This window comes from Petaurus breviceps, unplaced genomic scaffold, assembly GCF_028583685.1.
Source record: "Petaurus breviceps papuanus isolate PSGF00001 unplaced genomic scaffold, PetGlider_PUasm1.0 37, whole genome shotgun sequence".
In the NCBI taxonomy this organism is placed as follows: Eukaryota; Metazoa; Chordata; class Mammalia; order Diprotodontia; family Petauridae; genus Petaurus; species Petaurus breviceps.
Genome location: NW_027186296.1, coordinates 5,968,810 through 5,996,731, shown reverse-complemented (window position 1 = coordinate 5,996,731; position 27,922 = coordinate 5,968,810). Strand labels below are relative to the sequence as shown.

The 27,922-nt window shown below is 37.3% G+C and overlaps 1 protein-coding gene and 1 pseudogene across 4 annotated transcripts in view; both read left to right on the top strand.

The window, feature by feature from the left end:
* The window catches only part of SLC12A6 (solute carrier family 12 member 6), a 95,006-nt gene that overhangs the window by 35,236 nt on the left and 31,848 nt on the right, over nucleotides 1-27,922 (top strand). For 3 of the 4 annotated variants that reach the window (XM_069097670.1, XM_069097668.1, XM_069097671.1), the window contains exon 2: nucleotides 15,348-15,392. The exons of the other annotated variant lie outside the window; for it this stretch is intronic. In XM_069097670.1, the coding sequence (XP_068953771.1) occupies nucleotides 15,348-15,392 (45 nt within the window). The remainder of the gene's footprint in view (nucleotides 1-15,347; nucleotides 15,393-27,922) is intronic. 4 annotated transcript variants of the gene reach the window in all.
* Nucleotides 23,223-24,065, top strand: LOC138168814 (proteasome subunit beta type-6 pseudogene; annotated as a pseudogene).

The following is a 27,922-nucleotide window of genomic DNA, read 5'->3' as shown; positions in this document are numbered from 1 at the left end:
GATAAGATATATAACTCCTTTGTTTGACATTTAAAGTGCATCAGTTTGCCTCCAATTTATCTTTCTAGATTGATTTCACATTACTGCCCTTTATACATGAAATTCCAGACAAACTGGCTTACTTCCTTTATCTTATCTATGACATTCTCTCTCCTGTCCCTCTTGCAGGCTGTCCCCTATGCCTGGAACATTGACTTTCCTCATCTCTGTCATTTAGATTTTCTGGTTATCATCGAGGAGACAGTTCAAATCACAACTTCTGTATAAGAACTTTATTATTTTTAAAGCAATTGGGGTTAAGTAACTTGCTCAAGGTGACACGGCCAGTTCTTTCTGGGTGTGGTGCTGAGTATCTGAGCCTGGATTTGATCCAGGTCATCCCGACACTGGAGCTGGTGCTCTTACTCGCTGTGCTATCTGGCCGCCTGAGAACTTTCTTGATCCTTTAAACAGTTGTTATTCTCCCTCTAGCCCTTGGAAAGAACGTGTGTGTGTGTATAGGATATATATTGGCCAGACTCCTATATTTATCAGTTGTAAAGAACTCCCTATATGTAAACTCCCTCTAGCAATCAAATCAGCAATGAGTCTAGTTTATAGCCTTAGGGTTTCTAAGCACTGAGAGGTTGTGACTTGTTCATGGTCCCAAAACTAGTGTCAGAAGTGGAATTTAAACATGAATCTTCCTTCAAGGCCAGCCCTCCTGCCCCTTCCCTCCCCCCCCCCCCCCCCAACAATGTATGGAAGTAATTATCTATGGCTGTATTGTCAACAGCCTCTTGTAGGAGGCCCCATTCCCTCCTGAACCTCAGGTAAAATGTGAGCTCATTGAGGGAAGGGACTGCTTTGTTTTTCATCTTAGTATCCCCAGCACCTAACAGTATCTTTCACACACTATCTAAGTGCTTGTTGAACTGAAGTGAATCACAGATTCTTCTTTCGCCTCTTTTCATTCCCTACCCAGGAAAACTAACTTCTTTCCATTGAAACTTATTTTAATATCTGAACAGGGCTTCTTTGACTCCAGTCTCTCCTTTCCAATCCATTTTTTCACATAGCTGCCAAAATAATTTTTCTATACAAAGGTCCCTTCTTTGCTTAAAAAAAAAAACCTCCAGTGGCTCCTTGTTAATAAAGGGATAAAATAGAAAATACAAACTTCCAATTGGGGCTCTCCCTCCCATGGCTCTCATATATCATTCCAACCTTATTCTACGCTATGTCCTTTCAGAAACTCTACATTGCAGCCCAACAGGGCTACTGAGCTATTCCCTGATTTCTATCAACCTCTCAGCCTTCATGCAAGTTGCCCTCCATGCCTGGAATGGACTTCTTCAACATCTCTGATGTTGGGAATCCTTCTTTCAAGGTCAATCTCATTTTGTAAATCTTGAATGACTATGTAATTATTCACTGTTATTGACATTTATTAAAGTGAGACATATCCTATATGTACAAATTATATTAATGTTATATGACTATATCAGCTATTCTAAGCTTTTCTCTGTTGTAAATTTCTATCTTTTAGCACAAAGCCCAAGACTCATTTTTGTCACTGGGATGAGATTAGGAGGAGCAAATTAAGGAATCCTACATTTGCATATGAATAAATTTTCAATTTTAAGGAGCAGATAGTTTAATCATCATTATGAGGATGAAGAGTAAGGTAGAGAGAGAATGGAAGAATAATAGGTTGTGGTCAGACAGAAAATTTAAAGCTCTCAGTCACAGAGATTGCACTATTATGAATAGTGATAAGATAAACAGTATGGCCTTCATCTGTGTGGTTGAAGTAAAGGTGCCAATGATAGGAATTGAGGAGACTGAGGTACTGTAAAGTCAAAGTGTTTGAGTGGATACCAACATATATTAAAGTCAGGTGGTGAGGTGAAGAATAAAATTGGGCCAGGTAATAAATTCCTTAAAGGAAGAGGAAGAATGGCTGAGCTATGAAGCAGTACATAAAAGCAACCAGGATCTTGAGGGAGTAATAGAGGTTTACATAGAGAAGCTGAAAGGAAAAGAGGTTATCTTAGGTGGATCCAGTAGGTAGAGAAGGGAGCTAGGGAGGTAGGGTCTTGGGTTGGTATAGGCAGGGAAGAATCAGATTTTTAGGAGTTTGAGGAAGAGGTCTAATGTCAAAGGGCCATTTGTTAACAATAGAATGGGGTTCCAGAGGGCAGAGCAAAACAAATGCCTGAATTCCTGGGAGTTTAAGAAATAGAGAATTTAGGTAGTAATACTGATAGGAAATATAGGTACTTAGCTATCTTTTAGTCTAATCCAGAAAGATTTCATGCCCTCTATTTGAAAGTAGAGATGTTAAATTGAGCTTTGAAAGAATGATAGAGAACAAGAACATAATTAGAGTCACTTACAGCAGGCTCTCTGAAAACCTCACGACTCTTCATTTAATTTGGTTCATATACTTGTTGAGTAGCCATTAACAGTGAAATTTTGGTTGTAGACAAACGACTGATTTATAGAAGGAAAGGTTTTCAAGTGCTATTTACAACAGTTTTAACAGTACAGTGTGAACATAGCTCAAAATAGTTCAGAACATACTTACATAGAATAGCTCTTGGAGGAAGCTGATTTAAAAAAAAATCTATAACAGCCTCAAGATTAAAAAAAAAATTAAGATTGAGAGGGCCTTTATTATGCTGAGAAGCACAGGCTGCTGTGTTTTTAGCCTTGTAAAATTAATTGATATCAGAATGGTTTAGGATTGATCAGTCATATGATAATAGATTTAGAGCTGGAAGGGATATCAGATTATCTAATTCAAGCCACATCTTTTACAATTAAGGAAAAGGAAGCCCAGTGAGATTGAGTGATTTGCCCAGGGTAATATAGATAACAAGGCTGGAATTTGAACCCAAATCCTTTGACCACAGGGGTCAGATCTCATTCTTCTTTATCTCATTCTCCTTAGCTATTAGCCTAAAATAATAGTAAATAATGAACTCATAAGTATATTTTGCTATTTTTTCCTACAGATTAAATAAAACTTTGTAAGAATGTGTAATGATTTTAACCTCAGTCTAAAGAAACTGGATTTGAAGGCAGAAAACCTAAGTTCAAATCCCAGCTCTGACAATTACCAATTGTATGACCTTTGGCAACACTCAACATCTTTGAATCTACTTTCTCATCTTTAAAATAGAATAATAAATATTTTGCTTGTCCCACAAAGTTATAAGAAAATATTTCATAAATTGTAAATTGTATAAACCGTTTCCCAAAACAATCTATGAATTATGGAACTACCGGTATGAAAATTAGTGTCAGGGCAGCTAGGTGGCGCAGTGAATAGAGCACCGGCCCTGGAAGCAGGAGGACCTGAGTTCAAATCCCACCTCAGACACTTAACACAAAAACTAGCCATGTGACCTTGGGCAAGTCACTTAACCTCAATTGCCCTCTAAAAAGCAAAAAAAAAAAATTAGTGTCCTTATCGTCTTCCTCTTTTTCACTTATAAAAGTCTCTCTTACGATTCATCTCAGCCTCTCACAAATTAAAACAAAGTATTTTTTTTAATACATTTCCTGTCTGATTTGAAGAAATAATTTGCAAAGTGTCCTTTTCCTCCATTTTCCTAAGGCTGTGTAAACAAATATCATGTTCTTCATTCCTCCCTGACTTTTTAGAAAGTAAGAAAATTTGAAGCCGCAAAAACTTTTGCCAGGTTTATTCGGTTACAAGAATTGTCAAGGGAATAGAGGCATTCTGAGAAAACATGAGGGGAATAATGGTTTATTTCTGCAGTTTTTTTTTAATTAGATTTGCGATAAGGAATATAAAAAGCACTCTGATTATCATGTTTCCAAGAGTATCCACTTGATAAGTTGGGCAAAGTATGGACAAATGCTTTAAACAGTAAAGTGTACAGTTTTGTATGAGATAAGGTTGCCTATGATTCCTTAGGTACCATTTTGAGTCAAGTCACATGGCCAGAGGGAAGATTGCCCAGATAAATCCCTTTGAGTCATCTTTCTTACATGTGTGGGCAATATCTCTTGCTAATTTAGGCACACCTCTTTTCACTCTCAATCACCTTTTTTTTTTCCTCACCTGGCTTGTTGAGGCAACTTTGGAATAGTAATGTTGCACTGTGTGATGTTTTCCTAGTTCTCCTTTCTATTGTTTTATGCCCCCTAATGCTTCTGCTTTTTCTTATTCCCACACTGTTTTCCCCAAGAACATGTTTAGCTAATGAAAAATCCTAAATGTAAATGAAGTAAAAAGAAATAATTTTCATTTTTCTATTAATCATTTCATAAAAAGTTTCCATGAGTTATCTATAAATTTTCTTGATAACTTTTTAATTTGTTACAGTTAAAAATATTTGGTTTTGATGGCATGACACAATAGAGGATACTATGAGACATTTGTTTTTATAGATACATCTACAGATATACATGAAAATAATTAGTCATCAGCCAATTTTTTTCAACTCAAGGACAAGTTGCTTTGTCTCATGTTAGAGTGAGTTTTCTTCAAATGGGGATGTTTTGATCTAGAAATGTACCTGAGACTTTGGGAAAGTAGATTAAAAGCTCGTGAAAAAAATTATACTTTGGCAAGAGACTCTGAATATTGGAAGTTAAAAAAGAATGAGTAATTCCCCCAAACAAAATTCTAATATTCTAGTTACAAATTATCCCAAGGGAGATATAGCTGTACAGGAAAAGATGGATTCTATAAAGTATAGATCATTGTGCTTGATCCTTAGCCAAATTGTAGAATAAATGATAATTTAGCAAATAGTTCGTGAACCCCTAAGATATGGTGAACAGTAAGAACCAGCTCATCAAGATCTGCCAAACTAACTTAATTTCACTTTTTGGCAATGTTACTTGACTGGTAGATCAGGAAAACACTGCAGATATACTCTATCTTGATTTTACTAAGGTATTTGGTCAAGCTTGTCATACTAGCTTTATGGGAAAAGTGAAAATATATTGTCTGCCTTATTGACAGATAACCATTTAACCATTCCTAAACTCTGTTGATTAATGGATTGATGTTAATGTGGAGGAATGTCTCTAGTGATTTACCACAGAGTTCAGTATTCTTCTAGAAGTTCAATATTTGGGGCGGCCAGGTAGCACAGCGAGTAAGAGCACCGGCTCCAGTGTCAGGATGACCTGGAGATCGAATCCCGGGCTCAGCACTCAGCACCACACCCAGAAATAACTGGCCTTATAACCTTGAGCAAGTTACTTAACCCCGATTGCTTAAAAAGAAGTTCAATATTTTTTGTCATTAGTTGAATATTTTAAAAGGTGTACTTGTCAAGTGTGTGGTTTCTCAACACAAAGTTGGGAAGGGCTAGCTAACAGATGAAATGGGTGCTAGAAAGATACAAAAATAAACTCATTAAGCTTGAAAGATGGACCAAATCTAATAAGATGAAATGTGAAAGGAACGAATATAAAATCTTGGATTTGGGTTAAAGGAATCAATTACACAAGTATAAGAGTAGACAGAATTTAACAGTTCATTTGAGCAAAAACTTAAAAGCTTTAATTAACTTAAATCAATATGAAACAACAGTAACATGTCTGTCTTATAACTAATTCTTTAAAAGTCACTTTTTTTTCTTTTACACTAGACCTGTGGTTTTATCAGTATAGGAAGCTATTAGTGAACAACTTCTAACAATGCAGATCAGAAACTTTGCTACAATTTAGAGTCTTCTCCAGTCACTTGGGGGAAAAAAACATCTAGTATTGGTGGAAAGAGTTTCCCAAGTTGACAAAATCACAAGCCCAACCCCACAGCCCCACACCCTGGAAATACACACCGGCACACTCATAAACACTTTTTGTCTTTGTCTAACTTGTAGCAATATTTCTGTCTTTCTTTTTCTCTCTTAGTCTGGGAACTTCATTTAGTGTTTAGTGTTTAATCTGTTGGAATAGTAATACCTAATGGTGGGATATCTGTTGCAAATTGATGGTTTCTGCATTTCTAATTGTATGTGATGTTTAAATACTGGTAGGGTTCATGCAGGTATAAGGTCATAAAGCTCCTTGCCATTATATCTAAGCATAATAAACTGACAAATGGTAGGTGTTTCCTTGAACAAGTAAGTGAAAAAGTGTTTCGTATTAAGGAAATGAAGAAAAAATATGTTGCATCGTGTGTGTGTAATTAAGAGTTGTAAGACTATAAAGTTGAGCTGTAGGTCACAGTTGCTCTCAACATCTTCAAGTTAGTGATGGGTTTATACTGTTTTCCCTTCCTGAGGAGCATTACTTTGTTCCTCTGCCAATAGTATTCATTAGGAAATCCTTACAATTGTATTCAGGAGCTAAAAAGCATTAAAGAGATCTCCCAGTTTCTTTTTCTGCCCTTTACCCTCCATTCATAGGCTTAAGCAGAGGAGGAAGAAAGGAAGGAAGGGAACCAGGTGAAATAGGAGGTTAGGTGGAAGAATTAACTGAATCTAGATAAGAAAATATAAGAAAAACAAAGCTTGTGTTGATTGACTTTATTCTTTTGAGTGAACTCTCCCCTCAAATACAGTATCAGTTGCCAGCTCCCTTCTCTACCTTGATATATACCACTGACACCTCAAACTCAGCATTTCTAAAACTGAGCTCATTTTATAAAAGTGACCTCAATTTCTCTCTTTTTACTGATAGTGCCAGTCACACAGCCCAAAAACTGTCATTTTTCAGTAGCTCAGGCTCAGCTTCAAAGAAGATGGAGTATCCCATAGATCTCTACTTTTTTCTGTACTTTTGGTACGTAATAGTGATAAAAAGTAAAGTCTTATGTTTGGATTTAACAAATCATCTTCAAGAGTATTGTGTGAGGGGGATACCTAGCTAGAAGCAGTTCATCTAGAGGAGATCTGGGAGTTGATAGGGTAGCCAAAAAATCTAATTTGATTTTAGGCTGCATTAAGAAAGGCAGGCTAGACGAGATGATAGTCCCATTGTGCCCTCTTCTGATTAGACTACATTTGGACTGTTGTGTTTGGTTTGGGGCATCACATTTAAGGAAGGAAATTGATAGCGTTTAGTCAGTCCAGGGGGAGGGTAACCAGAGAGATGAAGGATCTTGAGATTATGCCATATGAGTCCTGGTTGAAGAGACGGAGTGAAAGTTGGTAGAGGGCATTCTTGCTTAGTCTCAGGATAAGCTGAGCTCCTTTTCAACTCCAAGATTCCTTCTTAAAGTCCTTTAGGAGCAGAAGCAGTGACAATTTTATCTATAGCTACAGTGCTTTGAACTGTGTGGTACCTTGCACATAGTAGGCACAGTAATTTAATAAATATTTTTAGAATTGAATTGTATTTATTGAAATGGCTTCATTCAACAGACACTAAGTGCATCCTATGTGTAATTCACTGTTTGGGAGGGGAGAAACAGGACAGTACAGGTTGGAAAGACAGACAGTACTACAAATACACAAGAAATTTCTTGAGGTAAAATCATATGCCATCTTCTCACTTCTGAATCATGTGTACAGGATCTAGACCTGAAAAGTAACAAGGACCCTCTGCCAAAAAACAATTTTTTATTTTTTTCCAAATACATGTAAAAAAATTTAACACCTGTTTTTTTTTTAATTTTGAGTTCCAAATTCTCTCCCTTCCTCCCTGCCCTCCCCTTCCCTTCTCTCCCATCCTCCCTCATTGAGAAGCCAAGTGATTTGATATAAATTATCCATGTGAAGTTATGGAAAACATTAGTCATGTTATAAAAGATAGCACAGACTTCTTCTTCCCCCCAAAAAAAGAAAATAAAAATAAAGTTTTAAAAAGTATGCTTCAGTCTACATTCAGACGCCATCAGTTCCTTCTCTGAAGGTAGATAGCATTTTTCATCATGAACACTTAAGAGCTGTCTTAGATCATTGTATTGCTGAGAATAGTCAAGTCATTCACAATTCATCATTGTATAGTATTTCTAGTAACAAGGTTTTTAAGGAAGGAGAAAACCAAAGAGGAAGGTGGGAGAGGCCTTATAGAAAATATCACTGGCAGCATCTTGAGTTCATAGAAAGAAGGTGGCTACAATAGTTATAGGGTAGAATGTGATGTATTATTTCCTGGGTACAAACTCTTCACTTTTCTAAGCTAGAATATTTCATTACTGTGGGTTATTGCTTTCAATGACCACAAATTAATTTGATAGATTTGGTGAAGTAGAGTTGGATGTCTGTTTAGGATTTGCTCTATGTGAATAGCTTGGTAGTCACCTATAGTTATTTTTTGAGGAATAGCAGAAGACCTCTTCTGTCCAAATAGCTCTCTGACCCACCATTTCACTGAATTCCTCTTATAGTTAGCCTGAAAAAAATATGTAATAGTCACTCCTTTGAGTCAGACTTGGAATCATTTTAAAATGTGCTACCTTCATGGAATATCTTTCTGCCATTCTAGGACCTTTCTTCTATTGGTAAGTTATTTCCTCTCTTCCTCCCACCCCACTCTCCATTTGGAGAAAGGGCCCAGGCTGGCCAGGCTTCATTCTATTCCCAGGTTTACTTCTAACTTTCTGAATGGAACATCATGATCCTCCTTCATGTACCACCCTGCTCTCATCTCCCTTTCATGTATTGTCTTCCCCTGGTAGAATGTAAACTCCTTGAGTGCAGAGCCTCTACTTTTCTTGTATTTGGATCCCAGCACTTAGCACAAAGTCTGGCACATAGTAAACACTTAATTAATACTTCTTGCCTTGCCTTGTATATCGCCTGGAAAGGAAAGGAAAACTCTGAGAGTTCTCTCTAGGCTTCCCTGTTCAGCACATCTCACAGGGATTGGTGCATCACATTAATTTGTTGTCATCTTGTGAGGCACGGAGTCTGATTGTAAAGGGTGTAAAATTCAGTAATGGTTGAATTTTTTTGGAGGGAATGGAGAAAGGATAGGGTCCAGACTTATACATTTCCTTGGTATAGGGAGCTCTATGGAAACTGCTTCCCTCGGGGCAGAACCTCTGTTTATCAGTAATTTATCATCTTAGGGATTTCCCTTGATGCGCTGAGGGATATGTCTTATTCATGGCATACAGGCAGTATATGGCCTGGGTAGAAACTGAACCCAAGTGTTTCTGATTCCAATTATACCTCATTACACCATGCTGCCTCCAAGGCAGAGCTTCTTAATTTTCCTGTGTCATGAACCCCTTTGACAGTCTGATGAAGCCCTTCTCAGAGTATTGTCTTTAAATGCATAAAACAAAACACAGGGGTTTACAAAGGAATTCAATTATATTGAAATGGCTATAAATATATTTTTAAAATAAAGCCAAGTATTCCAGGTTAAGAACCACTGGGCTAGACGTTTCCATTAAATGCTGATTAGGCCTATGTGGGGATTCCTTAAGCAACTAAGGTGACAATAAGGGTACCATTTAAGGGAAGGTAGGATCTAAACAATTAAGAATTGAAAGGAGCGTTAGTTCTATAAAACTGATTCTATGTCAAATTTTGAACTGATAACTATCAGTCAGTCAATAAATACTTCTTAAGCACCTACTATGTACCAGGCATGGTACTAAGTGCTGGAGCTGAAGAAGAAAGATAGTCTCTGCCCTCAAGGAGCATATCTAACAGGGCAAGACAACAGAAAAAGAAGCTGAAGCTGAAAAGGTGGGTAGAGAGAGAAGATACACAATGTGAGGGCAGGATGGGGTCTAGTCCAAAGGGAAATGAAGAAATAGGTGGTCTGGGAGCCCACTCTAAATGGAGGCTCCTCCCAGAAGCTCCCCCGTTCAGAGGGACAGAGAGTTCTAAGGGTACTGATCAGAAATGAGTACTAAACCTGATACAGTCTTAGAGGATGATGAGTTTCCTGATAGTAAAGTTTCCTGGGGGCATGATGAGCATACATCTGGCATACAAGACTTCATAAATTGGAAACAATGCCAACCCCAGAGGGTTCTAGTATCATTCTTATAGATCTAAACCCACTCCTTCCATTTTCTTTTTGGAAATACCTAGTCAAGGGCAATAAATTGCAAATGTTTTCTCAAATTTACCCTAAGTAGCCCGGGAGAAATAATCACTAAATGTAAAATAATGATGGTTTAAAAACTGTATAATCTGGACACATGCTACACTCATGTGGTTGTTTTTAGTTAGCTCTCCTATAAGGGTTATCGCTATGTGTCCAGGGCATATATTAGTCACCCCTATGTGAGAATTTGCCCATTTAGAGAGACAAGAGAAAGCTCTTTAATGTGTACTTTACTACCGTTTATTTCAGTGTATAATCCTTTTGTACCTGGTATTTGGCCAATATAGGCCCTTTGGAGCTTTATGTCCTCATGTTTCTGCTTCTTTGACTTTTGAGGAGGTGGAAATGCCTCAGTGCAAGAAGCTAGAGATCAGATGTCTAGAATTGTTTTTTTTTTAAATATACCCAGAGGTATGATGATAAATAAACCTTCGGATGTATGCGATCGTTGATGTTATTAATCTCATACTTTATCTAAAGAATGCAAGAGATCTTTATGTAGAGACTGGTTGATAAGTCCTGCTGTGGATTGTGAAGACACTGAGTAATGAGATAACTACAATCACATTTCATCACCTACAGTAGTTGTACAGTTAGTAGCTGGAAGATACTGCTGGTCTTGATTGGCCCTGTTTTCTCCAGCAGGATATTTAAGTCTAATGAAAACCAAAGGAACAGGAAAAGACCCTTCCTTCATGAAAATTAAGTGTTGAGCTCTTTATGGAGGAATACTGTCCTAGAAGTCAAAAAGATTTGGTTGGGTTTTAGTCCCAACTCCAGACACATGCGTACTAGCTCTATGATTGTGGTCTAGTTATTTAATTTCTCAGTGCCCCAAGCTACTCCCAAAGACTGAATTACAGATCAACTTTGAATCAAGCCCTTTGAAAAGGTTTTATTATGTAACTCTCTTGCAAATAGTCCAAAGACTTTTTGCTTAACCCTGTAGGCATATAGTGAATTAGATAAAATTTGTATTCCTTATTAGTCACCTAGGATGAATTATTCTGAGCACACAAGGGTGTTGCATGTTTGTCATATGAGATATTTTAAATTTTATTTTTCAGAATAAGTTTGCCTGGTAATAGAAAAAAAAAGAAATTATGTTCTCAGAGTCATCTATTCAGTTTTATGTTATGTTTTTCTGGTTTTCATTTGTTACCACAATATGGATTATGACTAATGGTCTCCATTATGACACAAGGACAACTTGATTTTTGAAAGGTTTGGAAGAATAGGAATGTTATAATCACTCTGAGGATTATGTGGCTTTAAATATGAAGTAATAAATAAGGAAGAATTTAATGTCATTTTGACTAATGATATCCACTCCCAATGTTGGGCAAACCTGGTTCTATCTTGGGAATGACCTCAAATCTAAGCAGGAAAGATCAGGATAAGCCAATTCACATAACACAATAGAAAGGTGCTTTGGGCTGTTATATTAATTGCACAATTTGGCATGTAGCATGTACACAAATTATAGTATGTACACATTAATGCCGAATTTTCCCAGGTATGTCTATTTTCAGGGCATATTCAGATCAGAAATAATGAACATCCAGATTTCCCCATGTTTTCAGCTCCTAATATTAGTGATAATCAAATTTTGGCAGATGGACATCTCTACTCAGTAATTACTGGGGAGGTGTTTGCCTGCCACTGCCTAAGATAATACCTTTTTTCGTTGAAAATATTATTGATGACACATAGGGCAGTAATCACATGGTACCTACCACCTGGAACCAGCTGACCATGTTTGCTGTTCCCAGAGATGAAGTGAGAGGGAAGCCAAGGTGCTCACATTCCTCCACCCTTCCTCCCTCAAGAAGAAAGGAAATTTAAGTTAGATACTATAGAACCCCAAACATTACCACCTGTATTATTATTCTGAACTTAATATGTTCATCTTTTGCTATGATATATAAACAAGGGGGATTAAAGGGCAGCTTGATTATCATATGATATAAAGAACATTTACTGCTCAATTCAATTCCTTATTATTTACCTTTGTCTTTTGTATTAAATTATGTGCTATTTTACTTTTTGATTCATGTGCCCTTTGTATAATCTGGCATAGAAATGACATTGATAGGGGCTCAAGACGAGATTTGGATAATTGATAATCCAAAATAGCAAATAAGTTTAGGAAAGTAGCAAGGAAGTAGTCTCAAAGTCCTGTGGAGACCTTTAGTAAGCATTATTATAGTCTTATATACTTCCAGATTTGGAATTTGCACCATTTAGTTAGTCTTAGACCATGTATAAAATACCTCAGATAACTCTTTTTGCTGATAGGTTCTAATTATGGTGTTTCTCCCCTACTCTCCTTTTTTGAGTATTGATTTTAACTTATGATAACCCTACTACCAATGAAAAGTATGGTTGAACTTTCTCAAAAAAATAACATAGGGTTTAGTTTAGCTCTCAGAAATATCTGGGTAGCTAGTGTCCCTCACCAGCTGGTACCTTAGTAGTTGTTAACTTTGAACTTTGATAAAGTGCAAATCTGACTGGTTAATTCTCTCTCTCTCTCTCTCTGTATATATACACACACACACACACACACACACACACACACACATTTATATTTATATGTAGTAATATATTATAACTTTAAATTAATTAAGACTGCCAAAGAAGTGGCTGGTGAATTGCTTTGATTATGATTTTCAATACCTGTTGCATTAGGATCTTGGTTTAGTGCCATCACTGTATTACATTCAAAGGCAGCATGGTGTGGTGTGGTTCGAAGAGTACAAAACTTGGCGTCAGGAATCCTGGCTCACACATTAATTGGCTACGTGCCCATGGATGACTCAGTCAACCTCTTTGAGCTTCAGTTCTTTCATCAGTAAAATGGGAACAATCCTTGCATTGCCTACCTCACAGAATTGTAAGGAAAGTGCTTTGTAAGATTTTTAGTGCTATATAAAAGACAGTTATCAGACATTATCATTGCCAATTTTCCAATTGTCATTTTATTTTTAATAGTTTTATTGATAGCTTTTGTTTTTATATCACATAGATTTTCCCCATATTTCTTCCCCTCCTCTCTCCCAAATAGCCTTCCCTTAAAACAAATAATTTTTTAAAAGAAGAAAAAATTCATTGAAACTGATAAACACCTTCCAAAAAATTGACATTTATAGGCATTGTTCCGTACTTGTAAATCTGACCCCTGCAAAGGAGCAGAGTATCTTCTCATATGAATGTTACCAAATATCACTATTTCATGAGAAATGACAAATAGAAAGAATTCAGAAAAGCATGGAAAGTCATTTGGAATAAATTATGTAGAACCAGGGAAACAACCTACACAATGACTAAAGCAATGTAAGTGGAAAGAACAAAAAAGCCAAAAATGGGTGCTATGTAATTATAATCACCATCCAGGTTTGGCTCTGGAAAAGAGCTGAGAAAATGTATCCCTGAAAGACAAAGGTATCAAACAGGCCATATACTGGTAGAAACAGGTAACAAATTGATTGGTTTTGCTGAAATGTGTTTTTTTTCTCTTTTCTATCTTTTCTTACAAAGAGTGGCTCCCTAATTAGAACAGATATATTTGGTAGTGAAAGTGATATGTCATGCAGATAAAATCGCCTTTTTAAAAAGCCTTAAAAATGAGTCAGATTTTGTTTTCCTGTCAGTGATCTTTTCATTTATATTGTTATAATCATTCTGTGTGTTCTTTTGGTACTTCTTAGTTTATTCTACAATAGTTCATACAAGTCTTCCCGTGTTTCTCTGAACTCTTTCCAATTTGTCACTTCTTATAGAACAATAACATTTCATTGTTACATTCACATGCCATAGATTTTTCTGCACTGTCTGTTGGTGCCCACTTTATTTCTAATTCTTTACCACCACAGAGAGTGCTGTTATGAATGTTGGTCCATATTGAACTTTTATTTCTGCCTGTAACTCACTAAGGATAAATGTCCAATAGTGAAATTTAGGGGGGGGGAGTCAAAGTGTACAGATAGTTTAGTCACTTTTCTTGCATGATTCTAAATAGATAACCACAACAGTCAGTCCAATTCACAGGGCTAACAGCATTGTATTAGTATTCCTGTCTTCCTGATGCCCCTCCAACACTAACTGTTCCCAGTTGCTACGGATATATAAGCAAGAGTCATTCCTTGATAGAGCAAAGGAGTTCTTAAGAAAAGCAATGCAAGATATCAACAAGTATATTAAAAATGCTCTAAATCACTAGTAGCAATAGAAATGCAAATTAAAATTATTCTGAGGTTGTACCTCACACCCATCAGATTGTCGAAGATGACTAAAAGAGGAATGACAATTATTGGAGTAACAGCAAGAGTGAAGGCCCAAACTAATACATTGTTGGTGTAACTGTAAATATTGGAAACAGCCATTCTGGAAAACTATTTGGAACTGTATACAAAAAGTCGTTAGTCTGTTCATTATTCCTATGCTTCAAAGAGAGGAAAGACAAAAGGAAGAAAAATATTTATAGCAGGTTTTTGTGATGCTAAAAAAAACCCTCAAAACAAAATGGGTCTGCTAGGGAATGGTTAAACAAACTGTGATGCACTAATAGAGTATTATTTCAGTACAAGAATGACCAAGGGTTAGAATTTAGAGAAATCTGGGAAGACACATATGAATTGATGCAGAGTGAAGTAAACAAAATCAGGAGAACAATTTGCACAGTAACCAATGGATTTCAGAAGACATGATAATTAAGCAAGCATTTCATCTCTGGGCAGAGAGTTGGTGGATTATAGGGATAGAATGAGACATACCTTTTCAGACACAATTGATGTGTAAATTTGTCTTTATTACTATATTTATTATGAAATGAGGCTTTTGTTTTGTAGGGGAAGAGTTAGTTAAAGAGGTTAGTGATAGAGAGTTTTAATAAGCAATAGAGATTCATGTTTTCATATTCAACCCTCTTTTTCTGTTCTTTATGTGTGGAAATGTTGGTTAATTTAATTTTTAAAAATTTGGGGATAAAGTATTGAATGTTGCTGGGTTTTGCCATCTTTGCCATTTTGCAAGGTGTGAAGTGAAACAATGGAATTTTTAAAATATGCATTTCTGAAGCATGTTTTCATGTGTTCTTTTGTAGTTTGAAATTCTTCTTGGGAAAGCTCTTTTTTCATATCCTCCAACCTGTAGAGGGATGGTCTAGTCATTTATTTTTAATTGCAACTCATTTTTCTTTTCTTTTTTAACTGAGAAACAGTCATTACATTCAGACTTTTCATGACTTTGTTTTACTTTTATTTTGTTGATGTATTTTGGGGGAGGTTTTTAACATTTGCTCATTTCCTTGTTTTCTTTTTGTCATTCATTTTTCCTTTTCTTTTTGATTGTTTGTTTTTCAGACCCGAATCAGAACTCCATCACAGGAGAACACAGCCAGCTGCTAGGTACAGTATTGCTGAGGGGACCAGTTTCTCTCTATGGTCCTCCCTGCCTATACTAACCTGGACATTTGAGTCCTTGTGAATTGAGTTCTTTCACTAAATCTCTTTTTTTTTCTTTTTCTTTCTTTCCTTTCTCATCATTTCCAACTTTCTTCCACCTTTCATAGCTGTCATTTAGTAAGGGCTTTTGGAGATCATCCTGCACCTTGGTTGTTAAGGCTCAGTTGGTCTATATTTAGAAAACCAGTTTGTTAGTGATCTTCTTCTAGAGTCTATAGTTAGAGAGAATATTGTGGGAGTTAGAACCCCTTTGTTCTAATATAATCTTAAAAGGAGTCTATTGTTGGTTGTACCAAATAGAATGGGGAGAAGACAAGTACTTCATGATATCCTGAATTTTGCAACTGCCTTACTTTGTGATTATTTGGTGGGTGTTTTATTGTTATTGTTTTAGATACTTTCATTTTAATGTTTCAGAGTGTTTTATAAATAACATTATCTTAGGTAATCCTTATCTATTTATGTTTCCCATTCTATTCCAAGCAGGAGGCCATGGGGAATCAATTTTTTCATTATTCCTTTGTATTTAAAGAATAGTGCCAAAAATTGGGGGAAAATTAGCAAGATTCCAAAATTGGTACTATTTTGGAGATTGGGTTGAGCAGAGAAAGGTTGAGATTTAGGGGTGGGGAACCTGCAACCTCGAGATCACATGTGACCCTCTAGGTCCTCAAGTGCAGCTAGCCCTTTGACTGAATCCAAACTTTACAGAACAAATTCCCTTAATAAAAGGATTTGTTCTATAAAACTTGACTTAGTCAAAAGGCTGTACCTGAGGACCTAAAAGGCCACATTTGGCCTCAAAGCCGGAGGTTCCCCACCCCTGGACATATAAAAAGTGTGCAAAATGGAGTACATAGTTGATATATTCTTTATATCTATTAAAAAAAACCCTCAGGAAAAAAAAGAATTGACAATGTCTGTTGAATAGCCTACTTGCTTTGGGGCGGCCAGGTAGCACAGCAAGTAAGAGCACCGGCCCCAGTGTCGGATGACCTAGGGATCAAATCCGGGCTCAGACAGTTATCACTCACCCAGAAACACCTGGCTGTGTAACCTTGAGCAAGTTACTTAACCCCAATTGCTTAGGGGCGGCCAGGTAGCTCAGCGAGTAAGAGCACCAGTTCCAGTGTCAGGATGACCTGGGGATCAAATCCGGGCTCAGATACTTAGCACCACACCCAGAAATAACCAGCTGTGTAACCTTGAGCAAGTTACTTAACCCCAACTGCTTTAAAAAAAATTAAAAAAAAAACCCTCAGAGGGCCAGCTAGGTGATGCAGTAAATGGAGCACTGGCTCTGCAGTCAGGAGGACCTGAGTTCAAATTCGACCTCAGACATGACACTTACTGGCAGCATGATTAGACTTGGGCAAGTCACTTAACCCCAATTTCCTTGTCTTCCCCCCCCTCCAAAAAATAAAATAAAAATGAAAAGTCTCAGAATTTGATGTAAAAACTAAGATACTAGCATGCCTTTTTCTCTTTTCATTCAGGGAACACATTGCCAAACAAATGTATTTGTCATACAAATTGGTTTAAACATATCTCTGGACTTAAGAAAGTTGGCACCATCTCCCTTCCTGTCATTGAATTAAGAGTCAGAAGACCTGAGTTTCGATCCTGGCTCTACTATTTATTAGTCATTTGACTTCAGTCTCTTCTTGCCTCAGAGCTTAGGGGATAATGCTTCTTGCCTACAGGGTGTTTCTAGTGATCAAAGGAAATAATAGATTCCAAGTGTTTTGAAAACTGTAAAACTCTACATATAAGTATGGTGGTATCACTAGGGCAATTTTTCTTGAATGGTGTTGTTTTTCCAAATTTTGATTTTGGAAATAATTTCAGTTTAAACAAATCTTTTCTCTCCTCTCATCTCACACTCCCTCCCCCCATTGAAAAAAAGAAGAAAAATAGAGCACTTGCTTCAAATACACAGTCAAACAAAACAAATTCCCACATTGGGCTTGTCCAAAAATGTGTCTCCTTTTGCATTTTGAATCCATCACCTCTCTTTCAGAAGATGGAGAGCCTCCCTCCTAAAATTGTAATTGGTCATTGCATTGTATGTATTGTATGAATTGTTGTAGTTCTGCTCACTTCAGCCCCTATCAGTTTATACAGGTCTTCCCAGATTTTCCTGAAACTATCCCTTTTCATCATTTTTTATGACACAATAGTATTCCATTACATTCATTTTATGACACAATTTGTTCAGCTGTTCCCCAGTTGTTGAGCACCACCTTAATTTTCAGTTCTTTGCCCCTAATGAAAAGGTGCCATAAATATTTTTGTAAGCATGAATCCTTTTCCCATTTCTTTGATCTCATTAGGATATTGCCAAATGGTGGATATTTGGGCCAAAGAATATGTACAGTTTAGTGACTTTCTGAGTATAGTTCTAAATTGCTTTCCAAAATGATTGGACCAATTCAGAAACCCACCAGTAGTGTATTAATGTGCCCTTCCCCACAAATCCTCCAACATTTGTCATTTTCTTTTTTCATCAACTTTGCCAGTCTGCTATGTAGAAACACAGAGATTGTTTTAGTTTTTGTATTTCTCTAACTATTAGTTATTTGTAGTTTCTTTTCACGTGGCTATTGATAGCTTGGATTTCTTCCTTTGAAAACTAAAAGTTCAACTCCATTGACCCTTTATCAACTGAGAAACAACCTTTATAATACTTTTCATATTATGTTTTTATTTATTAATTTATTTATTATTTATTGAGAGCTTACCTTAGTACATGTCCTGAGGTTTTTTCCTTAATATTAACCCAATATCCACCAAACTGCTTTCCCAGTTTTCTAAGCACTTTTTGTCAGATAGGGAGTCCTTAACCCAGTAGCTGAAGTCTTTGAGTTTATTGAACACTAGCTTTGTTTTCTTCTGTATGTTGTATACCTAATACATTACATTGGTGACCTTTCAAATTTTTAACCTGTATCAAATCATTCTGATGATTTCTGCATTATCCGTATTGTATGAAATCCAGTATTAATAACTCTCCTTTCTTCCTAATTTTTTTCATTATTTCCCTTGAGATTCTTGCCCTGCAGCAATTCCCAAATGTTGGTGTTTATTTATTTTTGCCCCCCCACCCTTTTTTTGAGCAGGGAGGGCAGGGCAATTGGGGTTAAGTGACTTGCCCAAGGTCACACGGCTTAGTGTTAAGTGTCTGAGGCTGGACTTGGACTCAGGTCCTCCTAACTCCAGGGCTGGTGTTCTATACACTATTCCACCTAGCCACCCCCCAAATGTTGGTACTTAGAAACCTAATATTCTGTGTGATAAGGCAGGGGTTCTGTGAGAAAAGGTTGATGTTTACAATATTTTTCCTCTAAAAAAACTAAATATTAGTCAATACATGCCTATATGCCAACACATAATATATGTGTGTATACATTATATATATATATACACTTACATGTATATATTTCAAAATACTTGTATATTTTAATTTTTCAATACAAGAATGATTCTTTTTTTTTCTATTTAATCCTAAGATTTCTCTATACTTTTGCACTAGATGTCATATTGCCTCTGTTCAGGAACATAAATCCATTAAAGGCTTTTCAAGGAATAGCTTAAATTAGTTTCCTAATAAATATAAAATGAAGGCACCTTGAAGAGGGGAAACAGGATTTGTCTACTGCTAACCTAGTAGACAAGGCATAGTAAAATATAATTATAATAAAGTGAATCACACATTTGTTTTTAAAGAACTATGAAATCTAGTGGTAACAGTTGCTAAATAAAAGTCAATGATAATAATTATTATGCTTTTCATTTACCCTGGTATTTTCTCCCTAAAGGAGGCTTGGTAATTGGCAATACAAGTCTTGATAGCTCTCAGTGATATTACTATCTGGGGGTAAGTTAGCCCTGTTAGATGAAAAACTAATTCACTTGTTAAGCATCACACGTTGAATTGTATTTATAATGGCCTCTTCCATTCCTCTTTTTTTTTTTTTGATAGTACGGTACAGTCTTTTCTCTCTCTGTAACTGTTGTTTCTACTGTGATTCACCATACCTCTTCCACAAGTCCCAGGTATGGGCTGCAGGAGGACCCAAAAGATGCAAGAGTGAAGCTGCCAGCATGATCATATACAGAAGTATGTAGCAAGCAGGGTGAGGTTTCAAAAGGAGGAAGTTACAGTTTGAGGCTGACTATGGTTAAGATCAGTTTAAGAAACTTTCCCTAGCCAACAAGACAGGTAAAAGTACTAGCTAAGTGAATCCGAGCCAAGATGATTGCTGAGGACTGGGGAGTGGGACTTTAAGAAACATTCCAAAATTGTTACATTAGACAATGGACTCAATTTTTTCCTGTTTAATATGTAATCATGTCTTTTTAAACAGCCCAAAAGTTAGCTGGGTAAGAAAGAAAGATAAAACAATAAAATGGAGTTGCTATATGTTTCTCTTTTTAGAGGTACTGACTATTTTTGACCACTTCCTGTTATTTTTCTATGCCTAAGATGGATATTTTTAGATGAACTGCCATTCAGATTCTAGTATTCTAGAGCTAGAAGGGCCTCCAGAGGCCATCCAGGCAAACCCTCTTATTTTACAGATGATGAACTGAGGCCCAGAGAAGTCATGTGAATTGCTTAAGATCGAACAGTAAACAAAATCTGAACCAAGGTCCTTTGACTTCAAATCCAGTGCTCTTTCTATCCTGTGATGCTGCTTCTGTTTACCTCTTTGTCCCTCAGTGATTGAGCACGACTTCTAAAAAAAAATTATACAGCTGTTTACATTTCATAAAGGCTACTTTCTGTTTTTCTTTAAGAGACATGGTAGAAAATGAGGTTTGGGTTTATTTGAAATAAGCCACATACTCATTAACTAAAGAGTATCTAGCCATTGCTTTTCAATTGGCTTCATGGGAGCATTTGTTGTTGTTGTTGTTGGAGAGGGTGCAGAGAATAGTGGCCTTATTAGAATGTAAAATTGCTTACAATGAAACAAGAAGCTTTTGAAAAATTTTATCAAAGAAAAAGTGATACTTCCATTTAAATTGTGCATAATAAGTCACAAAATAAAAAGACAAAATTGAAAATAGGAAGTATGATGATTGCTTGGACAGGGTGCTACTTCAAGATGTAGGAAAAAAAGATTTAGGATTATTATAGAACCCTTAGATATCTCTTTCTCTAGCTCTATATATCTAATCTATATTATTTCTATATTTCTATGTTGCTATAAATATGTATATATGTATATATACCTATATCTATATAGAGAGATATCTATAAGTAGATATCTGTGTATCTATCAAGAGATATCTAGGTCTAGATACACACACACACACACACACACACACACACACACACACACACCGTGGAGATATTGTGGGTTTGGTTCCAGACCGCTGCATTAAAGTGAATATTATAATAAAGTGAATCACACAAATTTGGGGGGGGCATATAAAAATTATGTTTACACTATACTGTAGTCTATTAAGTGTACTGTAACAGTATTATGTCTAAAATAATTTACATACCTTAATTTAATAATGCTTTAGTGCTAAAAAATGCTAACCATCATCTGAGCCTTCAGAGAATCATAATCTTTTTGCCAGTGGAAGGTCTTGCTTCCATATTGATGGCAACTGAATGATCAGGGTGGTGGTTGCTGAAGGCTGAGGTGATTGTGGCAATTTCTTAAAATAAGACAGTAATGAAGTTTACCACATCAATTGACTCTTCCTTTCACTTGAACACTTTGAGGCCATCATAAGGTTAATGAGTGGCCTAATTTCAATATTGTTGTATGTGTATCTCAAGGAATACGGAGGTCTGAGGAAAGAGAGGGAGAGAGAGAGAAAGACAAGAGAATGACCTGTCAGTGGAGCAGTCAAAATACACACATTTATCAATTAAGTTCACCATCTTCTATGGATGAAGTTTGTGGCACCCCAAAACAATTACAATAGCAACATGAAAGATCACTTATCACAGATTACCGTAATAGATATAATAATAATGAAAAAGTTTGAAATATTGTGAGAATTACCAAAACATGACAGAGACATGATGAGTACTTTTGGAAAAATGGTGCTGGTAGACTTAGACAATGCTGGGTTGCCACAAACCTTCGATTTGTAAAAAATGCAGTATCTCTGAAGCACAATAAAATAAAGCACATTAAAACAAGGTGTTACTGTATATCTGCATAGATAGATAGATATAATGATGCTCTGGTTCTGTTGCCAGTGGATAAACAGGGTAGGGGAGAAGATAACTTTCTGTCTACAACAATTTCAGTAAAATGCTATTGCCCCCACCTCCTTCTGTGGATGGTCTTAGACATTAGACAAGGCTCTTTAAAAAAAAAAAAACTTCTTTTGCCACTTCCCTTTCTAGCTTTAAAATGGAAAGACAAATATTTGTAAAACCTTTGAAAGTTACTGTATGACCAGTCTGGCCAGATCAGATCTGCTGTACCCCTCATATAATAAAAAATACTTACATTTTTAAAATAACATAAACTATCAGAATAATAACATTAATTATTTTTTACTGTCCCTTTTCTGTTTTTGTCCTCAAAGTTTTGTTGTTCATCTGGTCTGTCAGTACATTGTGTCATGTTCTTTTATTCCTGCTTTCTTTGCTTCCTATCACTTCATATATGTCCTTCCATTTTTGTTTACATTCTTCCTATTTGTCATTTTTAATGGTGTAATGATATTCCATGAGAATGATATACTTACTACCTCACAGGGGTTTTTTCTAAAGGTACTTCCTATCATTTCTTATATTCTTTTTAGTGTTTTTGAAATTGGAGGGGTACTATGGTACTATAGAAAAGGATACAGGGTTTGGAATCAGATCTCAGTTCAAATTCTCTTTCTTCTGTGTAACCTTGGGCAAGGGGTTTCATCTCTCTGAGCCTCAGATTCTTCATGTGTAAAGTACAAAGGGGTGGACTTGAAGGTCCCTTCCGGTTCATAATCTAATGATAATGCTTATTTCTAGATAGGGAAAAAAGGTGGAAAAGAAAATAGATGAGAGAGACAAAATACCAATGTAGAATGAAATCAATTCCAGAGCGTACCCATTCCAATTTATTTTAATGTATACCAAACTTTTCATAACAGTGAGATACCACGTGCTGTGGTGGAAAAGTCAAGCCAACAAGCTTATGTTAAAAAGCAACAGACAGCCCCTGCTCTCATGGAGCTCAAAGTCTAATGAGGGAGACACCATACAAGTAACTATGTACAAAAAAAAGATATATGCAGGATAAATTGGGGATAGTCAACAAAGGGAAGGCACTAACATTACAGAGCATCAAGAAAGGCTCCTTATAGAAATGGGATTTTAGCTGTGATATGAAGGAAGCCAGGGGATCCAGGAGGTGGAGATGAGAAGGGAGAGTTCCAAGCATGGGGGATAGTCGATGGAAATACCCAGAGCTGTGAGAAAGGGGGGGAGAGGTCTTGTTCAAGGAACAGCAAGAGGGCCAGTTTCACTGCATCACTGATTATTTGTGGGGGAAGAAGGTGTGAGAAGTCTGGAAAGATAAGAGGGGTCAGGTTATGAAGGACTTTAAAAGCCAAACAAAGGATTTTGTTACATTGATCTTGGAAGTGATAGGGAGCCACTGGGAGTTTATTGAATTAGAGAGTGACATGGTTGGATTCCTGTTTGTAAAACTTACTGTCTGATGCTATTCTTCATCTGTAAAATGTAAGTAACATTTTCACTTCCTACCTCATAGCATAGCTGTGAGAAAATTAATTGTAAACTATAAAAAAATCATAACCTAGGGGAATAATGGCTTCAGCTTTAGTAGAGCCTCACGTTGCATGCTCAGGCCCTGCCTATGGACCCATGGGCCTCTCACCGGACTGGGGGGATCGGGGCATCTCCACTGGGATCACTATCATGGCTGTGCAGTTTGATGGGGGCGTGGTCCTCGGAGCCGACTCCAGGACAACCACTGGGTCCTACATTGCCAACCAAGTCACAGACAAGTTGCCCCCTATCCATGACCGGATCTTCTGCTGCCACTCGGGTTCTGCAGCTGACACCCAGGCCGTGGCCGATGCGGTCACATATTAGCTCAGCTTCCACAGCATTGAACTGAATGAACCTCCCCTGGTCCACACAGCTGCTAACCTCTTCAAAGAGATGTGTTATCGGTACTGAGAGGATTGCATGGCTGGGATCATCGTCGCTGGCTGGGATCCCTATGAGGGGGGGCAGGTATACTCAGTACCCATGGGAGGTATGATGGTTCGGCAGCCTTTTTCCATTGGGGGTTCAGGTAGCTCCTACATCTATGGCTATGTTGATGCCTCCTATCAAGAGGGTATAAATGAAAAGCAGTGTCTTCAGTTCACTGCCAATGCTCTTGCTTTGGCCATGGAGCGAGATGGCTCAAGTGGTGGTGTAATCCGGTTGGCAGCAATTACTGAGAAAGGAGTGGAACGGCAGGTACTTATGGGGGACCAGCTTCCCCGATTCCGTTACCACCTATCCTTCTGCTTGAGATCTACTACCACCTCCCTGTTCTCTCTGTACTACTCCTTCCCCCTAGTGATAAGCCATCCTCAAATATACCCAAGTTCAATAAACTGGGGGTCAAGGGGAAAAAAAAATCATAACCTTACATTTATTATAGGATCATAGATTTAGAACTTTGAGAGACCTCAGAACCTAATTCCCTTGCTTAACAGAAGAGAAAATAGGTCCATATAGAACAAGGGTACAAGTTTGTTTACAATTCCCTTGTTTACAAATGAGGAAACTAGAGGTGAGAAGTGATTTACCAATGTTCACAATATCAAAATTGCCATGTACCCTCAGGTCTCCCATAAGTCAGTACTCTTTATACGTGTGTGTATACATTTCATATATTTATAATTAATATATAAATTTATATGAAAATATAAATCCACATATTTATATGAAAATATATATTTCATTTATGTACACATATATCCATATTATTTTAGTACACATATAGTACTATAGATATGTAGATTTGACTTTGTGAGGGAGTCTGATTCTAAGTGTCACATTTATGTGAAGTCTACAATACATATATATACACACACATACATATACACATAGTATAATACATATATGCACAAATACATTTTAAGTATATAAATAGCACCTTCTCCATACTTTCTTGTTAGAATCAGAGGTTAGGAATGTCCTCCTAATCCTATTTGGAAACATGCCTGAACACATCACCTCCTGCTTCCCCAAGTCTGCTTCACTTGCTTATCTTTTTGCCAAACCTAGGCCCATCATAGAAGAGATGTGCTGGTAAATGTTTAACAACCAGCTCTCCAAAAAGAGGAAGGAAAAAACTGTGCATATAGCACTCTTAATTTTAATCTGCATCATTAATATTTTCTCCATTATCAGGCTTTTTCCTGGCTATTCTCCAAGTTTGGAATGCTCTACTTCCTCATCTCTACCTACTATGTACCAGGCACTCTGCTAATCCCTGGGCATACAAAGAAAGCCAAGCAGTAGCCAAGGATTTTCCAGTGTAATAGGGAAGACAACAAGCAAACAATTATGTACATACGAGTTTATGGGGTAAATAGGGGCAAAAATAACAGAGGGAAGGCACTAGGATTAAGAGAGTTTGGGAAAGGCTTTCTGTAGAAGGTGGGATTCTACTTAGGACTTGAAGGAAACCAGGGGGTGGAGATGAGGAGGAAGAACATTCCAGGCATAGGGAACAGCCAGAGAAAATGCCCAGAGCCAAGAGAGGAGGCGATTTGTTCATGGAATAGCGAGGAGGACAGTTCCATGGTAGAAAGCGTAAGAAGACTAGAAAGGTAGGGGTGGGGGCTAGGTTATGAAGAGCTTGGAATACCAAATAAGGCATTTTGTATATAATCCTGGAAGCAATAGAAAACCACTAGAGTTTATTGATTAGGGAGGTGGCATGATCAGACCTAAACATTAGGAAAATCATTTTGGTGCCTGAATAGAAGATAGATTGGATTGGGAAGAGAGACAGGCAGACCACTAGCAGGCTATTGCAGTAATTCAAGCATGAGGTGATGAGGGCCACCACACTAGTGGTGGCAATTTCAGAAGACAGAAGGGAGCATTTTCAAGAGATATTGCAAAGGTGAAATTGATAGGCCTTGGCAATGGCTTGGAAATGGAGGGTATGAGATAGTAAGGGTCCAGGATGACTCTTAGGTCACCTGGGAGACTGAGAGGATGTTAGTGTTCTTGAAAGTAATAGGGACATTTGGAAGGAGGAGAGGGTTTAGGAGGAAAGATAATAAGTTCTTTTTTGGATATGATGAGTTTAAGATGTCTTCTGGAATTCAGTTTGAGATGTCCAAAAGGCATTTGGAGTTGTGAGCCTGGAGGACAGCAGAAATGTTAGGCTAGACAGGTAGAGTTGAAAATCATTAGCATAGAGATGAGAATTAAATACATGGGAACTGATGAGATCACCAAGTGAAGTAGTATAGAGGAAGAAAAGTCTGGGATAGAACCCTCTGTAGAATGACCTGGATGAGAAATCAGCAAAGGAGACTGAGAAGGAAAGGTCAGATAGGCAGAGAACCAAAGAGTGATTTCCCTAAAACCTAGAGAGAAGAGAGTATCAAGGAAAAGAAAGGGTGATTGGCAGTGTCAAAGGCAGCAGAAAGTTCAAGAAGGTTGAAGGTTGAGAAAAGGTCATTGGATTTGGCACTTGGTAGATCTCTTTGGAGGGAGCAGTTTTGGTGGAATGGTAAAGCCAGATTGAAAGGGGTTAAGAAGAAAGTGAGGGGAGAGGAAGTGGAGGCATCAATTGTAGATGTTCTTTTCAAGTTTTGCTGCAAAGGGAAGAAGAGATAGAGGGTGATACCAGAGATGGAAGTATCAAGGGAGGGTTGGGGGTTTTTTTTCCAATTTTTATTTAAAATTTTGAGTTTCAAATTCTGTCCTTCTCTCCTCTCCCCTCCCTGCGATGGTAAGCAATCAGATATAGGTTATACATGTGCAATTATGTAAAACATTTCCATATTAGTCATTTTGTACAAGAAGACTCAAATAAAAGGGGAAAAAAGGAAAGAAAATGAAAAATAGCATGCTTCAGTTTCTATTCAATCAATATCTGTTCTTTCTCTGGAGGCATATAGTATGTTTCATCATTAGTCCTTTGGGATTGTCTTGTATCATCATATTGCTGAGAATAGCTAAGTCACAGTTCTTCATCAAACAATATTACTGTTACTGTGTACACTGTGCACGTTTCCTTGGTTCTGTTCACTTCACTATACATCAATTGATTTAATTCCAGGTTTTTCTGAAACCATTCTGCTTGTCATTTCTTACAGCACAATAATATTCCATCACAATCATATAGCACAGCTTGTTTAGCCTTTCCCCCAATTGATAGACATCCCTTTGATTTCCAATTCTTAGCCACCACAAGGAGAGCTGCTATAAGTATTTTTGTACAAATGTGTCCTTTTCCCCTTTCTTGAGGAAAGGGGGGCACGTCTTTGAGATATAGATCTAACAATAGTATTGCTGTAGCAAAGGGTATGCACAGTTTTATAGCCCTTTGGGCATAGTTCCAGATTGCTCTCCGGAATTGTTGGATCAGTTCACAACTCCAACAGTGCATTAGTGTCCCCAGTTTTCCATATCCCCTCCAACACCTAACATTTTCTTTTTTGTTATATTAGTCATTCTGATAGGTGTGAGGTGGTACCTCAGAGTTGTTTTAATTTGCATTTCTCTGATCAATAGTGATTTAGAGTGTTTTTCCATACAGCTATAGATAGCTTTGACTTCTTTGACTAAAAACTGCAAAGAAGGGTTTTTGAAGATGTTGGAGACATGGGTATGTTTGTAGGCAATTGTAAGGGTTATGGGATTTAAAGATCTCCCATGCCCCATGGACGTGCTGACATAGCAGAGCAAGAAAAAAAAAAAAAGCCGAGCTAACGGTCCTGTGGTTGGCAGTTGGTGGCAGTTGCCTTTTTTTTTTTTTTTTGAGTTAGGACTCCGGCTGAGCACTCCCAGGGGCCGGAGCTGCTGGGAGCATTCTTCCAGGGCGCTGGGTGGTTGCTGTGAGTGGGGAGAGGAGGACCTTTGCCTGAGGTAGCCTGTTCTGTTTTAAAGGCTTGAAAATGTGGGTGCTTTCTACTTTATCTACCTGTGCCAATATCATAACTACTCTGATGGCTTTCACTTTCTGGTTTTGGGACTCAGTCTTTTGGTATCTTAATAAATTTTCTAGTTTATTTCCCCAAATGGCAAACCTGACGTATTTTGTGATGGATAATTATATCAGCATATTTGTAATCTCTATAGGCATTGTGAATATGGCATTGCTGATACAGCAATAGAGAAGCAGCCAGCAGACAGAGAGATTGAAGATAAGTGAGCATGGTGACTTAAAAGGGGGAAATCTGTTGAAGGAAATGGGATAGAACAACAAGACATAGCTTTATGGAAGTGAAAAATTAAAGGCGAAGTT